The 18,155-nt window shown below is 42.3% G+C and overlaps 1 protein-coding gene across 6 annotated transcripts in view; it reads left to right on the forward strand.

Moving 5' to 3' along the window:
- The window catches only part of lpin2.L (lipin 2 L homeolog), a 72,066-nt gene that overhangs the window by 14,008 nt on the left and 39,903 nt on the right, over positions 1–18,155 (forward strand). Inside the window, exon 1 of one of the 6 annotated variants that reach the window (XM_018267924.2) lies at positions 2,520–2,800. The exons of 2 other annotated variants lie outside the window; for them this stretch is intronic. In XM_018267924.2, coding sequence (XP_018123413.1) covers positions 2,717–2,800 — 84 coding nt within the window. In that variant the 5' untranslated portion in view covers positions 2,520–2,716. 3 more of the 6 variants (XM_018267919.2, XM_041566392.1, XM_018267920.2) reach the window with 3 other exon arrangements.

An 18,155-nucleotide genomic window follows, 5' to 3' on the forward strand; every position in this document is an offset into this window, starting at 1 on the left:
ATTTCTCAAAAGACAAAAAACTGATTTTTTTATATTCAATTTTGAAATCTGACATGGGGCTAGATATTTCCCAGCTGTCCCCAGTCATGTAACTTGTGCCTGCACTTTAGGAGAGAAATGCTTTGTGGCAGGCTGCTGTTTTTCCTTCTCAATGTAACTGAATGTGTCTCAGTGAGACATGGGTTTTTACTATTGAGTGCTGTTCTTAGATCTACCAGGCAGCTGTTATCTTGTGTTAGGGAGCTGCTATCTGGTTACCTTCCCATTGTTCTTTTGTTTGGCTGCTGGGGGGGGGGAAAGGGAGGGGTCTGATATCACTGCAACTTGCAGTACAGCAGTAAAGAGTGATTGAAGTTTATCAGAACACAAGTCACATGACTTGGGGCAGCTGGGAAATTGATAATATGTCTAGCCCCATGTCAGATTTCAAAATTGAATATAAAAAAAATCTGTTTGCTCTTTTGAGAAATGGATTTCAGTGCAGAATTCTGCTGGAGCAGCACTATTAACTGATTCATTTTGAAAAAAATGTTTTTTTCCCATGACAGTATCCCTTTAAGCAATGTTGGAGAGTCAGATGAATGCAAATTTGCGGGGCTGTGGGCAACTTTGCGGGGGGCTTTGAGGGGAACGATTACAGGTGCAGCATTTACTTGATACTGACACGTTTCTATGATTTTTATAGGAATGTGTCCATATCGCTTTAAAATAAGCACTCTGGCTACTTGGTAATAGATTGAAAGTGTAGATACAGAGCAATTAGACCTCCTTCACACCAGCTTTTTGGATGTGATATTGGTCAATACAATTTGGTACAAATCGGCACTTGCCCAGTTACTGAAAGAGAACTTTCTGTGACTTTAGTAGACCATGGATGCAAGTTCCCTGTGTCCCTATAAGCATTCACATGCAATATATGTGAGCAGTCAAGCTGATGGCTATCACATATAAGGTGCAAGAGTTCAGAAGGCATGAATTTTCCATATGACACTTGCAATCCATTAGCAAGAAGTCAGAGTTATTACTTATTTCAGCTTTTGTGGCTTGTTTTGTATGTAAGTTAAAAGGCTACAGAGGGCAGGAGGCATGTAGCCGCAGAATGTGACGTGACCTTAGGATAAAATTAGAGCTTCTCTGACCCCTCACTTGGATATCTGGTTAGTATATATTACATAAGGGAGCCCTAGCCTGTTCAGTGCCATGGTCAGAACTGGAACTAGCAATACATACTTATTATGCATATTTAGTGTAATTAAATTGCTGAAGGTGTTAAAGGACGGGTAACACCAAGAAAGGTTTTAACGCATTTAAATATGATATACTGTACAGTTACCTTTGGTATTTGAAATATTTTCATTTTACAGTGTCGGTCCTTCTGTAAAAGGCCAAACATGAGACTGGCTTATTATGTCCCTGCCACTTGCCATTTACTTTAATGGCACTTTCCTGTCAATGTGCACTCAGGGTGGGTTAAGACCTGAGGGCAAGTGTTAATTTTCGGGCCAAAATCCACACAGGGACAGGTGGTTTCTATTAAACGTAATAGTTGGCAAGGAAAGCATTGGGCAGGCCTGGGCATTTCTCCACTGATTAAGGAATGGCTTATTGTGGCAATAGCTTTAAAGTATTAATTTTATTGGATCACATTTTCTACTTAAAGGAACAATAACACCAATAAATTTAAGTGTTTTAAAGTAGTTAACATATAATCTGCTGTTAGCATGCACTGGTAAAAGCTGTGCGTTTGCTTCAGAAAGACTACTATAATTTATATAAACAGGTTGCTGCCACGGGGGCAGCCATTAAAGCTGCTGGGAAAAAGGAGAAAAGGCACAGGTTACATAGCACATCACAGATAAGCTCTGTTCAGTACAATGGTGTTTTATCTGTTATCTGCTATGTAACCTGTGCCTCTTCTCCTTTTTTCAGCTTGAATGACTGCCCCCATGGCTACACAGCAGCTTGTTTATATAAACTATAGTTATCTTTCTGAAGCAAACACAGTGCAGAGCAACAGTACATTATATTTGAATTACTTTGATACACTTTCAGCTTTTGTTGTTACTGTTCCTTTAAAGACGGGATGTATTATCATGTCAAATCACAATGCTTTTGAACCATCACTAACACAATCCGTAAAAGTGCATGATTGTATTTTTTCGCAGTTGCACTCTTTACTGACATGCTCAACGCTGTTGAAATGCACTGCAATAGAAGGGCCCTGTTATTGTCCTATGTGTTGGGTTTATGGCACAGTGTTTTTTTTTAAAGTCTGTTCCATGTTTGTTGCACAGTGGAATGTGCTGCGTTAGCTTTCCGTGCCTAGGAATAACTAGTTTATTTTAGGTAACGTTGGAGTCACTGCATTATGTTTCATTTCTCCCTAGTATGTAAGATACTGTATCGGAGGGCAAAAGAATCATTAACTATATCAATGGCTGTCATAGATGTTCTAGTAGATCACATGACTGATGAGAAGTAGGCTGTGCCCTTAACTAACAGTGCATGTACAGGGTATCACTATAGTCAAGTTGATTTACAAGAGGTTGTGGCTTGAGCTGGAGTTTTAGTTGCCTGATAGTGAGCTGCTTCCTTTTGAGGCTTGTGAACTTGCGAGGTGCATTTCCAGCTGGCTGAAGGGAGGAGGATTTCTTGTGAAAGTTCTACATAAACTTGGTGAAAGAGAGCAGTGCCTCACTCTGTGATACCATGTGAAATGTTCATGTTGGACGATCAGGAGTCACTTGCAGAGGATTCAGGCAATGGACACATACAAGAAGGAACCTCTTATAGCTTACTAGTAAGTTACACACGTAGATGTCTAAGCTACAATACCCAGCATGCCTGACGTCTTGTAGATTTTGACCAGCACCATGCCTCCTCTACTTAATGTGAAGTATAGAAGTCCCCTTCTGTATGCAGTAGAGCTAAATGATCTAACTGACTGTGCAGTTTGCAATGGGCCGTGAAGCACCGACCTGTAGAATGGTAAGCTGAGAATGTACTGTATATTTTGTGTAGCACTGCAATCATGAGAATCATCTGATAATCTTGACATTGTTCAAGAGCTTTCTGTGGGTTGATGTTTCAAGAAAACGTGATGCCATCTGCCCTTCTGCTATTGTGTTTATTTTTTTATTTAGTGAGTACTATACTATACTAGTATAGTAAGGTGAGGAGCTGAGAGTAAATAGCAGCCTGCGTGCAAATCAATTTCTCTGTACTAAAAGATCTTGTAATGTAGGTACCCAGGATAGCGCAGGATTTTGGTTTTGGGTTTTACATTTTTTTTTGTGTGTGATTGATAGTGATACAAAATCTCATCCTGCATTCTGTAATGTAAAATTTGATGAGAAAAATATAAATGCTTTCTTTGTTTTTATGCATATACATCCTGCATTCAGTGTATTTCAAGGGGTAGCAGAACACTTATCCACTTGGAGTTTGTCTAGATGAAGATGTTGCTTTCTGTGTTGCTCTACCAGCTGTTAATAACTGATATTTTCTAACCAGTTATGTAATTGTATGTACTGCACCACACTATCCTGCTTCTATGACACAAATTGGTCATCCCCAAGAATCTGCAATTTAAATGTTTAAAATATGTACAGTAATAAATCTGCATCACATATTCCATAAGGGCCGTGTATATGTGATGGACCTCATGACAGCCCTTTTTAGGTTATGTACCCTCAGAGAAACACATTTCTCTATACACCAGGGCAAGTGCTGCCACCTATGCGTGTGAGTTTCAATTCAAGTTTTAGGTTTTATGCATAAGTAGGTTTTAATTTCCACAAGTAGCCTTATGTATTTGTAATCTATTATAATTGTATTTGTATACATAACCTCTTTGTTATTTAGGACATTGTTGAACAAATGGTTGTTCTATAAGGCTCTATCCCCCATATCTCTATATAATAAAGTTGAAGTCACTCTGCGTCCAGTCCCTGTGTCCGTGGGATTGCGCTACTGCGAATGTGCCCCACGGACCGTCTAGCGCCCCGTTAATTTAACGGGCTTAATGTCTAGTGTAATATAAGGTGCTAAGTTTGCCCAGCAGCAGTAACCTATAGCAGCCAATAAGATGTTTGCATATAAACAGGTGACCTGTAAATGCTTCCTGCTGATTAGTTGCTATGGGTTACTGCCCCATGGCAAACTTAGTGCCTTTTATTACATAACCCCCTATATTTTAAGTCTCCATGACAACCGAGTGCACCCTGGTCTTTGAACTGTGGCTTCCATTTGTGGAGGAGAGGGTTGTGTCCAGTATCCATGAACTGGTGATGCCTGAACTGGTTTTGCATGTGCATTGCAGGTAGAATATAGCAAGCCAATGAGGAATGACTTCTCACATATGCTCAATTTTTGATGTGCGGCTTACACATGCACACTATCTAGTTTCAATTAAGCACACCATGTGGTGCGCTACATATACATAATCAAACTGCGACCATATTTATTAGCCTTTGAATAGCAAAGCAGTTCACGTTTACAATGGATTATAAAATGTATTTTTATCGATTGCGTTCCCCCGACGATTTGGTGATGAATTTTTGATTCTTTGTTTGCACAGCCTTTTGCCTTTAATTTCTTTTCTCCTCCGCTCCCCTTATCTAGAACAGCGTTGTACAGCTGGAGTCCAACTGGGTGCATGTGTTACCTTTAATACAAAAACTGCTTTTTATTGACCTCATTTTACTAGAACTGATATGTATATATCTTTCGTTTACACAGCTATTTGCACTTCAGAGCAGAAGTGAGGAAGGCAGATTTATTCTTATATCACTTTCATCAGAAGTATCTAACTGTAATTTGTTTTCATTCTGTTGCCTTGTTCATATTTGTGTGTGCAGATTTGAACCTTTAGGGTAAGGTCACACTGAGCGTTTCGGGGAGATTTAGTCGCCTGGCGACTAATCGCCTCGTCTTTGTGGGCGACCAATCTCCCCGAACGCCTTCCCTCACTCTGCGCTGGCAAAAATGAAAAATCATTCATTTAGCCAGTGCAGAGTGAGGGAAGGCGTTCGGGGAGATTGGTCGCCTCAAAGACGAGGCGATTAGTCGCCAGGCGATTAAATCTCCCCGAAACGCTCATTGTGACCTTACCCTTAGGCCTGGGACGGATGATGCAGATCTCAGCCTGTGGAGAAATACTGACTGAGAATCTGCTGCTGCCTGATGTGCGGGTGTGAAACAAGATTCTGTCTGCACCCAAGCTAAGGCAATGTATTAGGGTGAAGGCATATCGGCAGTAGTGGAGGAACAAGTTTCTCGGTCTGCGTTTCTCCTCAGGCCGAGATCCTTATTGAGTGTCCCTAGCCTTACTATAAATCTGTTCCAGCATGGACATGCTCCTGTTAATAACAATTTTCCTGCAAATGGTTTTCTGGCAATATGGGCCTTTTTAAACCCATTTTCCAGAAAGCTCTGAATTACATAAAGGCCGTCTCCCATAGACTCCGTTTTATCCAAATAATCCAAATTGAAATAATCCTTATTAGAAGCAAAACAGCCTAATGGGTTTATTCATTGTTTACATGATTTTCTGGTAGACTTAAAGGGATACTGTCATGGGAACACATGCTTTTTTTCAAAACACATCAGTTAATAGTGCTACTGCGGCAGACTTTTGCACTGAAATCCATTTTTCAAAATAGCAAACTGATTTTTTTTTATATATAATTTTAATATCTGACATGGGGCTAGACATAGTCTGTTTCCTCCAGTCATGTGACTTGTGCTCTTATAAACTTCAGTCACTCTTTACTGCTGCACTTTTTTCCCCAGCAGTTCATCAGCAGAACAAATGGGAGGGTAACTGGATAATGGCTCCCTGTTAGATATAAGAACAGCACTCAAAATGTAAAAAAACATCCAGGTCCCACTGCAACCCCATTCAGTTACATGAGTAGGAGAAAGAATAGCCTGTCAGAAAGCAGTTCCATAGTGCAGCACTGGCTCCAAAATACAATTTTATTGTTATCTTTTTAACAACTTGGCCAGTAGCAGATTTATTTTTGACATCCTTTTTAGTGATCTGTACTTATGTTGTGTCATTTGTAATGTTTAAAATCATACAGCTAAAGGGTCGCTGTTGTACACAGCATCTACTATCCTTTATTTAGAAGACTTATTTACTACACTGTTGTCCTGAGATGCCTATGGCTGATTTTGAGTGCAGGTCCCCATAGACGCGACGATTCTTTGATGAACGACCGATTTCAGCGCAGTGCGACCAATCCGTCAAATTATCATGTAGTTAGTGGGATTCGAACGATCGTACATCTTACGATTTTTCGTCCGTCATCTGTCAGAAAATTGATTGGCCAGGTTTAAAAATCTTTATCGGTCCCATTGCAATCTATCTATGTTTGCAGGGCCAAGCTGGCAACTACTCTTCGGTTTTGCTGGCAATATCACCTGAAATGGTCTTTTTAGTTGATGGACACATCGTACATTTAAATGATCATTTCGAGATAATTGTGGTCGCACGATAACGATTGGATCTTTTAGAAATCTTTACATCTATGGCCAGCTTGAGAGTTGAACAAGAAAAGCTGATCAATTTAGCTAACATAACCCAATAAAAGGGCAATTAAAGCCGGCCTGAAAGTGTATTTGCAAATGCCTTCCCAACCTCTTATGAACTTGCTTTAATTTGTTAAATACCACGTGATTTCCCCACCCAAATGCCAATATCATGTCCTTATCATGGAGATGCAGTAAGTGGCCGAATCTGAACTATCTTATATAAATATAAGACCTGAACCTCTGTGGCAGAAGATAACACAGCCTAATCAACTGGATAAAACCTAAACATGAAAGTAAATACTGTACATAACAAGGACATAAACTGCTCTTCTGAACAATTTTTTGCTATTTTTTTATTTTTTAAATGCTGGGTTTGGAGTTTTCCAGCCCCAATGCCAGTATCATGTCCTTGTTAGTGATCTTACAAAGACATGGTACTCACAATAATTTCATAGCAATGAGCACTCTTTACCAAGTTCCATCATTCCACCATCTTTTGACTAATTGTGCAAGGGACATTTTGATGCCAACTTATTGCATGTTTGCGAGCCAGGTTATATTAAAGTAGTCTGTATGTTTTCCCTTTGCTTGCATGGGTTTGTGCATCTTGGGTGCCATGTAAACCATTTTGGTCCGGAGGGTTTGCATGGATTTATCAATGATAAGGAAACCCATTTTGTCAATAACAAATATGCGTCTCTCGTGTCGAACAAACATAGATAAAGAAATTGCTTTGTCTAGGAAATAATCTGTTCAAATAGCATTCAAATGAACTTTGTCTCTACATTATCTGTCAACAAGCTGTTCTCAGGTTGAGCTCGGTGGCTGAATATATTGCTACAATATACTATATATACTATATAGCAACCAGCCAGGCTGGGCTTTTGTTCTGTTGACTTTTTGTAGACATATGGTGTGATACAACAGAAACAACTCTTAAGGCGGCCATATATGCAGAAGGAAGTTTGCCAAATGAGCAGATCTCTCCTCGATATGCCGACATTGAGGTCCTAACCGATCACAACGAGGAGAATATGGACAGAGGACCTGGTCGGTCGACAGCTAGCTGATTTTCGGCTAGATATTGATCAGAGGAATGCCCAACAACTTAGTCTGTCAGCAGCTTACAGTGGTGTGAAAAACTATTTGCCCCCTTCCTGATTTCTTATTCTTTTGCATGTTTGTCACACAAAATGTTTCTGATCATCAAACACATTTAACTATGAGTCAAAGATAACACAAGTAAACACAAAATGCAGTTTTTAAATGAGGGTTTTTATTATTTAGGGAGAAAAGAAATCCAAACCTGTGTGAAAAAGTAATTGCCCCCTGAACCTAATAACTGGTTGGGCCACCCTTAGCAGCAATAACTGCAATCAAGCGTTTGCGATAACTTGCAACGAGTCTTTTACAGCGCTCTGGAGGAATTTTGGCCCACTCATCTTTGCAGAATTGTTGTAATTCAGCTTTATTTGAGGGTTTTCTAGCATGAACCGCCTTTTTAAGGTCATGCCACAACATCTCAATAGGATTCAGGTCAGGACTTTGACTAGGCCACTCCAAAGTTTTCATTTTGTTTTTCTTCAGCCATTCAGAGGTGGATTTGCTGGTGTGTTTTGGGTCATTGTCCTGCTGCAGCACCCAAGATCGCTTCAGCTTGAGTTGACGAACAGATGGCCGGACATTCTCCTTCAGGATTTTTTGGTAGACAGTAGAATTCATGGTTCCATCTATCACAGCAAGTCTTCCAGGTCCTGAAGCAGCAAAACAACCCCAGACCATCACACTACCACCAGCATATTTTACTGTTGGTATGATGTTCTTTTTCTGAAATGCTGTGTTACTTTTACGCCAGATGTAATGGGACGCGCACCTTCCAAAAAGTTCAACTTTTGTCTCGTCGGTCCACAAGGTATTTTCCCAAAAGTCTTGGCAATCATTGAGATGTTTTTTAGCAAAATTGAGACGAGCCTTAATGTTCTTTTTGCTTAAAAGTGGTTTGCGCCTTGGAAATCTGCTATGCAGGCCGTTTTTGCCCAGTCTCTTTCTTATGGTGGAGTCGTGAACACTGACCTTAATTGAGGCAAGTGAGGCCTGCAGTTCTTTAGATGTTGTCCTGGGGTCTTTTGTGGCCTCTCGGATGAGTTGTCTCTGCACTCTTGGGGTCATTTTGGTCGGCCGGCCACTGTCACCACTGTTCCATGTTTTTGCCATTTGTGGATAATGGCTCTCACTGTGGTTCGCTGAGTCCCAAAGCTTTAGAAATGGCTTTATAACCTTTGAAATTGAACTCAGGTGTGATAAACCACAGTTAAGTTATTTTTTAACAAGGGGGGCAATCACTTTTTCCTGGCCACTCCATATCAGCATTACATACGGGGGGCTCCGCCCATCCCCGCCCATTGACCAGATAGTCCCTCCCTCCCAAGCTTTAAAGCCACCCCCAGGGGCCCACATACCTCGTCTTTTTTCTTTCTGTCCTTTGCTCTGACTGACCAGAGGGTCCTTCCTAGTTTGTTACTATCCCCTAGGTAGTTGTAAGCTTCCTCAGGTGGATCAGGGCAGAGTGCTTACCCCTCCTCCCTCTCTTGTAAGGACAGGGACAGGCAGGTTACTCACGGTTTTAGCACTTGGCTTGCAGCAGTGCGATCCCAGAGAGTTTTTCCCATGAGGCCGTGCCATGGAGGTGATCATTTAAGGTTGCCTGTGGCACTAGGAATCCGTCCATACTTTTTCCTTTGTGGGTCTCCCTGACCCGCTTCAGCCAAAACCTCTGCTGCCTTCAGTGGAAGCGCTCCTTCCTCCAGACACGCGGCGGCCATCTTTGTTGTGGGCTAAGCGTGTTTGGAGCCGTCCACATGGTTCCGCGTCCTTGGCGGCGGCCATTTTGGATGTGGGCAAAGTCTGCGGCTGTGACGCACTTCCGGTTCCGGTCCCGGGTGTTTTAATTCTGGCGCATCTTGTTTTCGCTTGCTGCTGGTTTTTGCTCCTTAGGTGTCTGAAGGTTCGAGCTTCCCTGCTGCTGACTCAGCTCTGGTAGGTGTAAGGGGGGGGTTCTGGATTAGGCCACTCTATGCTGCTCCATATTACAATCATCCTGTTAAGGGATTTTTCAGCTCACCCCCACTGCATGTGTATTGCATTACAGGTATCCTTGCCTGGTTTCCTATGGATTCCTCAGCCTCTACAGCCTCTGCCCTCCAAGCTAGGTAGGTCCCTCCTGTACTATTCCTTTCTTTTTCTTTTTCTTATTTTCCATTTCTTATTTTCTCTCTCTCTCCCCATTCTCTCTTTTCAGCTTGCCTGAAGATGTTGCTAAAAAACGTAGGATTATAAGTCCCCAGTCGGCTCCTCCAGAATGCATGGGTTGTTTTAGCCCTCCCCTAGTGGGCAAAAAATTTTGCAAGTCTTGCTGGAAAGATTTCTGCAGCTCAGCCTCGGGGTTTCCTTTCCTAACCACAGGGAATGTGGAAGAAGGTCAGGATCTTGTCTCCCAGCATAGGGATGCCTGGGGAGCGGCAGAGGATTCCTCTGAAGACGAGTGTCTTTCCCCTGAGTTACAGTCGGAAGCCTTGTTAGACTCAGATGAGGAAATAGATAGCCCCCAGGATACCTTTGATCTCTCCCTGGTTACTCCACTAATTAGGGCAGTAAAGCAGACCCTGGGGGTAGAAGAGGGAAGCACAGGAATCTCAACTCTTAAGGTCCTGCCATCTCCTGCAAAGAACCGTCATACATTTCCTCTCTTCCAAGAGGTCTCTGACCTTATCAAGATAGAGTGGCAAAAAGCTGCAAAGAAGGTCTCCTTTGTGTCACAAGGCACTAGGTTCTCCAAGCTCTATCCATTCAGAGATTCAGAGGTTAAGGAATGGGTCACTGCCCCTTCAGTGGACCCCGCAGTCATACATTTGGCAAAGAAAACTACTCTGCCAATTGACGACAGCTCTGCCCTTAGGGACCCCATGGACAGACGAGTAGACGCAGACCTCAGAAAGGGGTTTCTGGTAGCTGGGGCAGCATGTAAACCAGCAGTGGCACTGGTCTCGGTGGCTAAGGCCATGTCCCTCTGGATAGATGGCATCGACAAGGCTCTTGCCGAAGGAGTGGATAGGAAGGAAATTTCTTCTAGCCTAGCAGAACTAAAACTTGCCACAGCGTTCATGTCGGAAGGCACAGTAGATCTCACCAGATTAGCAGCTCGTTCTATGGCCCTATCGGTGGCGGCTCGTCGAGCTCTCTGGCTCAGATCATGGACGGCGGACGTCTCCTCCAAGACAAGCTTGTGCACCTTGCCTTTTGAGGGCCTACGCCTCTTCGGGTCCAAATTGGATGACGTAATATCTAAGGCTTCTGGGGGGAAAAGCTTATTTTTACCCCAAGAAAAGAAGAGACCATCATCTTTCCATTTTAAATCCTCTATTTTTCGCGGCTCAGGAAGACCGGTTGCGGGAAGACAAGTCTCCAGACCAGCAGGTGAAAACTACAAGCCTTTTTCATGGAAGAAAGGCCAAGCGACCTTTATCAGAGGAGACAAGTCCAGGTCATCCCAGTCTAATAAGAAGCCTTCCTGACTATCCGTCCACGATAGAGAAGGTAGGAGCCAGGCTGGCAGATTTTCTCCAAATATGGATTTCTACCATCTCAGATCAGTGGGTTCTAGATATCCTATCAAAGGGTTATCGGCTGGAATTCAACTCCATCCCAACAGAGAACCATTTTGTCACCTCTTCTTACCCCAAAAAAGGGGAAAAAAGAGAAGCCCTGGATCACTACCTACAATGGCTGCAGGAAGAGAAAGTTCTGTCTCCTGTCCCGGTAGGGGAACAAAACAGGGGGTATTATTCAGTACTATTCCTGGTAAGGAAAAACTCAGGAGGATGGAGACCTATTCTGGACTTGAAATTAATCAACAGGCATCTGAGGGTACAGAAGTTCAAGATGGAATCAATCTATTCGATCATTGCTGCAATTCTCCCAGGAGACTGGCTCCTCTCCATCGATCTGAGGGACGCTTACTTACATATCCCTGTGACAGCCTCACATCAGCGTTTTCTTCGATTTGCCATCGGAGGGAAACATTTCCAGTTTCGTTGTCTCCCTTTCGGTCTGTCCACAGCCCCGAGAGTTTTTTCAAAGATTCTGGTCACCTTGGTGGCGGCACTCAGGCTGGAGGGGATCTCAATCTGGCATTATTTGGACGACATCCTTCTGTCAGCAAGAAACAAGGAGACTCTACTGAAACATCGAGAGAGAGTCCTAGACTTCCTACTTTCCCATGGTTGGTTGATAAATGGAGAGAAGAGCCAACTATCCCCATCCCAATCCTTGGTCTATCTAGGGGCCTGGTTCAATACCCAAGAAAACTTAGTATCTCTTCCTCCTCTGAAGATTGCGGCTATCATCAACCTAGCTTCTCATTTCTTAACTCAGTCCCAAGTCTCAGCCAGAGAAATGATGTCCTTATTGGGGTCCATGGCATCGACAATACCTGTCACAAAGTGGGCACGATGGCATATGAGGCCAGCCCAGTTTTTATTCCTGGATCAATGGAACAGGGAAAAGAAAGACTGGGAGCAGCAGATTCTTCTCTCTCACCCTTTCAAGGAGTCGCTCGGCTGGTGGACCAAGGAGAAGAACCTGGAGAAGGGTTTTCCCTTATCACAACCTCAATGGAAGACACTGATCACCGATGCCTCAACCTGGGGTTGGGGGGCACACCTGGACTCGGAATGGGTACAAGGGACATGGTCCTCACGACAGACCAATGTGCCTTCCAATATCCTGGAGATAAGGGCTGCGAAGTTAGCTCTCTTTTCGTTCAAAAAGAATCTGCACAATTCCTCAGTCAGGTTCCTTATAGACAATACCACGGCAGTGGCTTACATCAAGAGACAAGGGGGTACCAGGAGTACTTCTCTTCTCCAGGAGGTTCAACCTATCATCAGTTGGGCAGAGAGAAATCTGGTCTCACTGACAGCGGAGTATCTCCCAGGGAAAGACAATCAGGAGGCGGATTTTCTGAGCCGCAATTCGGTGTCAAGTCACGAATGGTCCTTAAGCCAGGAGGTCTTTCAGAAGCTGGTGGAAAGATGGGGTCTTCCGGAAATCGATCTCATGGCATCACATCTCAATGCAAAGCTTCCAATTTTCTTCTCAAGAAAACCTTGCCCGACAGCTCAAGCAGCAGACGCCATGCTTCAGAACTGGTTCTTCAGCCTGGCCTATGTCTTTCCCCCGTTCCCGCTTATCATGAAGATTCTCCAAAAAGTAATCCAAGACAGGAGCGATTTGATCTTAATTGCACCAAATTGGCCGCGCAGGCCTTGGTACCCATTACTTCTCAAACTTTTGGTGGATCCCCCATGGCCTCTTCCCAGGAGGAGGGACTTGCTGTGTCAGGGACCTCTCCTTCACCCAAACCCAGCGGCTCTGTCTCTTCAGGCGTGGAGGTTGAGCGCAAAAGACTGGAAAAGTTGAGCTTACCTGAAAGTGTTATAGACACCCTGCTCAAGTCTAGGAAGTCTTCCACATCATCCGCTTACTGCAGAGTTTGGAAAAGGTTTCAGCTTTGGTGCAATCAGTTTGGTTTCTCGTTGGAAGAGATCTCTCTCCCTCAGGTTCTAGGCTTCCTCCAATCTGGTTTAGAGAAAGGTCTACAGTATAGAACCCTAAAAGCTCATGCTTCCGCCATATCAGCCATTTCTGGAAAATCCTGGTCTTCGGATCCTACAGTCCAAAGATTTTTTAAAGCAACATTGAAGGTACGTCCTCCAGGGGTTAAAACCTCACCTGCCTGGAGTCTACCATTGGTCCTAGGATCCCTATCCTTGCCACCGTTTGAGCCTCTTGAGTCAATTTCATTCTGGAATCTGACTTTAAAGACCTTATTCCTATTGGCCATTGCCTCAGCTTGCAGAGTGGGGGAACTGCAAGCCCTATCCTGCAGTCAAGAACACATAACCTTTCTGCATGACAAAGTGATTATTAAACCAGTTCAGTCTTTTCTCCCAAAGGTTGTCTCGACTTTTCACTTGAGGAAAGAAGTCACTCTTCCTATTTTCTCGGAGGACATTCAAGAAGCAGAGGATTTAAAAAAGATTGATCCAGTAAGAAGTCTGAAGCGTTATATGGAAATGTCAGCTTCCTTTAGAAAGTCAGACAGACTATTTGTTGTCCCAGCGGGAAACAGAAAAGGGCAGGCTGCTGCCACCTCTACCATCAGCAGATGGATGACCTTGTGTATCTCAAAAGCCTATCAAGCTCAGGGCAAGCTAGCTCCGGAGGGTTTAACGGCTCACTCCACCAGGGCGGTCGCTTCTTCTTGGGCAGCATTGGCAGATGTTCCTCCTTCTCAGATCTGTGAAGTCGCTTCATGGTCTTCGGCTCGGACCTTCATTAAGCACTATCGTTTGGACCTACCCTCTTCGAGTAACCATGCTTTTGCGGCAGGGGCCCACCTTGCCTTTTCTTGTCAGTAAAAAATTTTGTATCAGCACCTCTGGTGTTTGTGGTTTTTCTTCCCACCCCGGAAGCACTATGGCTTGGTATATCCGTATGTAATGCTGATATGGAGTGGCCAGGAAAATTAGAGAATTCCTATCATACTTACCGTAATTCTCTTTTCCTGGCCACTCTCCATATCAGCATTTCCCACCCCTCTTCGGCCAGAAGCTTTGTATTAGACGAGGTATGTGGGCCCCTGGGGGTGGCTTTAAAGCTTGGGAGGGAGGGACTATCTGGTCAATGGGCGGGGATGGGCGGAGCCCCCCGTATGTAATGCTGATATGGAGAGTGGCCAGGAAAAGAGAATTACGGTAAGTATGATAGGAATTCTCTAATTTTCACACAGGCCCATGTAGATTTGGAGTTTTTTTTCTCCCTTAATAACGTAAACCTTCATTTAAAAACTGCATTTTGTGTTCAATTATGTTATCTTTGACTAATAGTTAGCGGTTTTTGATGAGCAGAAACATTTAAGTGTGACAAAAATGCAAAAGAATAAGAAATCAGGAAGGGGGCAAATAGTTTTTCACACCACTGTATATCAGCCCATGAATCGAGGGCAATGCTGTTGCGGTTTGTTGAATAATGAGATCCTGTTGGCCAAATAAAACCTCACCCACAAAATCTGACAAACGTCCCCATGCAGTTGTAACCACACAGGTCTCTATTAGGAGCACTTGAAAGCCATCCTCTCTAGACGTCACTGAAACTGAATCTTCTATTTGACTTCAATAAAGTGTAATGTTCTGTGTATGTTGGAGGGGGCAACTCTGTATCCCAAAGTAACCTTACCATTAGTTCTTGCAGGCATCACAAACAAAGTAATAAAGTTTTGTACTGAATATTTTAATCTTATTTAAGTCTTAGCCGTAATAGGATATATAGTTTGATGGATAAAGTGGCCACAGCTCCCCCCGTTGACTATACATAAATATGTGAGACACGTTGATTTGAAAGATAGATTAAGTATAATTGTATGAGATATGTCATCCTGAAAAATAGACTAAGTCCGTAGTTCTCACAAGATCTCAAGACACTGAGTAGGAGAATACATGGGAGCTAGGTCCCGAGGAGGACGTCATTGCATCTATTGGAACGCTGCACGGTTTTTTCAATGCGTTCCATCGGAAGGCTGTGCATCAGTAATAACGCTACCTAAGAGAATTCATAAATAGTCGGCGTCCTGGACAATGCACATTGCCTATGTAAAAGCTAAATCGAAACACGCGTCGGCAGCAATTATACAGACGTTTTATTCCATTTTAAATGAATTCTTGGGGGGTTTATTTTGTTACTTGCTCAGAAATCTATTCTTAATCTATAGTAATCAATCTGCTTTCTCTATTAAGTGCTCTGGGATTTGTGGTTTTGCAGGATTACTAGTTCTTACAGAAGTTAGATAAAGGAATACTGAGACCACAGTCCCAGAAGCCCTGACTTCTCCAGCTTTGTGGGGTCCCGAAGATAAAAAAAGATAACAGTCTAAACGGGACTTCTCCACCTACTATTATTTTCCTTTTCCTACTACTTCATACAATCTAAATAAGTATATGAATTTTTCTGGATGAATTGGCATTTTTGATTTAAGCACTCCTTCACTTTATTATTTATCAATTGGCTACTTTAAGGATAGAAAATTAACCATAAACTATTTAAAGCTGCTAAAGACTTTTTTACTTACTTAATTTTCAACAAGTCACTTTAAATCTGAATTAGCACTAAAACACTTTAAGCGTCAAGAAAGTGGATAAATAAATTGGACTAATTTATTGCACTAGCACTTTATATTAATGTAGATTTTTAGTCTAAACACTTCCCTAAATGGGCAAGTAAAAATATATTAATATTTCACAAATCAACACGAGGTGCAAACATCCAGTTCTGTGTAGGGAAGCCGTGTTCTGTATAAATAAAAAAACAATAAAGAAACATATTATTTGAATGGTGATTAGGTTCTAATTGATAAAGAAGGGATATCATGTAAACATTTAAATAATCCTTATTGGAAGAAAAAACAGCCTATTAGGTTTAATTATATCTTATTTTGGATCAAGTTCAAGATACTGTTTTATTATGAGCGGAGCTCATGGGTGCAATCTTCCAGAACTTCGGTCTTCTTCTGTAAGCACCGCATTGGCGCATGTGCAGTTGGAACATCCTGGTATTCGTAGCAACTGCACATGCGCCAAAAGTGCAGTGAAATGCTGAAGGGTAGGAAGAGGATCCGAAGAAGACCGAAGATCTGCAAGATGACGCCCATGATCTCCGCTGCTCTACTTGGCACAGATACATGAGCATGCTGTTAGGGACACTTTCAGGAGTAATGAACTATGGAGGTGGGGTCCAGCTAGGGTAGTAGATGGGGCTTTTTTTATTGGGGGAACTTGGATCTCCTTTAAAAGTTCTTGCTGGTAACATGGGTGTGGTTTAGAAACAGGAAGTGGTCAAACTGACTTCCTCTGGCCCTCCACCACGTAGGCCAGAAAGACTTTGGCCTTGGTACAACATTATGAAATTAATTTAAAAAAAAAAAACTATAATTATTTGATTTAAATGGACTCTATGGGAGATTGCTTTGTAATTCTGAGCTTTGTGGATATTACTTTTCCTATACTTGTACCAGTAGTGTGTCAGGGGGCAAACAGATTTCTTCATATGACCATTTTGGACAACTGTATAACAAAAAAAGGCAAAACAAAGGATTAGTATGTAGTCCTATGTGTCCTCCATCATTGGCACATATTGCATGATCATGTGCTACTATAATACAAAACTGTAATTAGAACATCATTGTTTCTGGCAGTTGTTTGCTTTGCACACTGTATAGTTGCTGCTGGGGGACAGGAGGTGACTGATAGCTGGGATGAGGGACAGCCAGTTCCTGAGTTGGCACTTTTGGAGACTTATCAGCCAGTCCAGAAATCAACAGAATGTGAGTAAAAATAGCAAGTGAGCAGAAAAGTGACGTTGCATGTCTGTTCCCCTATACACCACCTAACTGCAGCATGGTATAGAGCTCTGCACTGGATGAGCATTTTTAAAGCATATTGTTGTAAGCTTGTTAAAAGGCCGCAATTCCTGAAACGTTGCTGTGATGCCCCTATGCACGATTAAAGGCTTTTAAGAAATAAGAAAAATACGGTGGTGCTGTTTCAAAATTCTTCTACCAAGCATATTGTTGGTGTCATGTTCTCGACAAGAACCACCAGGTTGTTATTTTTATGGGTGTTTTTTTGTGTTCTAGTCAATCCAAGAATTTCTGCATCCAAGTATGGATAAATATAGTAATATCTGGTGCTTTTCCTACAGGTGGGTGCTTTGCTGCAGAGGAAAGAGACCTAAATAACAAGTTTGTTGGTTTATATAACAGGGAGGTCCATTCTGCAGCCCTCCCTTCCTACTAGGGTTGCCACCTTTTCTGGAAAAAAATACCGGCCTCCCTATATATTTATCTTTTTCACCTATTAATAACATTGGGATCAACCATCATTTTTACCGGCCATGCCGGTAAAATACCGGCCAGGTGGCAACCCTACTTCCTACTAACTCTTTCCCATCATCCCCAGCAGATGAAAATGTGTGCTGTTTGTGCCTCCCCAATTGTACAAGGAAACTGGAGTGCTTTGTACCTTGTGACCTATTAATCTTGTATAGAAAGGATTCTCACGCCGATTAACCTGATAATCCACATTAAATCCTGGCAGCAACTTGCCTTTCTGTTGTTTTTTTGTTTTTTTTATTTATTACAAAATGAATTTAGTCAATCATTTGGGAAATATTTAGTTTGCCCCATAAGAGGTATTTAATAGAATTTCAAGTTATTTAGTAAAGCATATTAGGTACAGGGTTAAAACTCTTTTATGAGCAAAAAAATGGGTTGTTTTATTTATATACTTATACAGATTTATAATTCAATCGGATTGAGCGGCATTTAAAGTTCATGTAAGTAGTTATATATTGTTATTGCTATACAGTATGTGGTTGCCTCCTTGTGGCAGCACTAAGTAAGTGCTTCTATTCTGGGCACACAAAGGAGACTGTATACCTGCTAGATACAGTATTACAACCATGAATGATCCTTTTTTTTAAAAAAAAAAAAATACCCCAGTTTCCTC

Source organism: Xenopus laevis, chromosome 6L, assembly GCF_017654675.1.
Source record: "Xenopus laevis strain J_2021 chromosome 6L, Xenopus_laevis_v10.1, whole genome shotgun sequence".
Lineage (NCBI taxonomy): Eukaryota > Metazoa > Chordata > Amphibia > Anura > Pipidae > Xenopus > Xenopus laevis.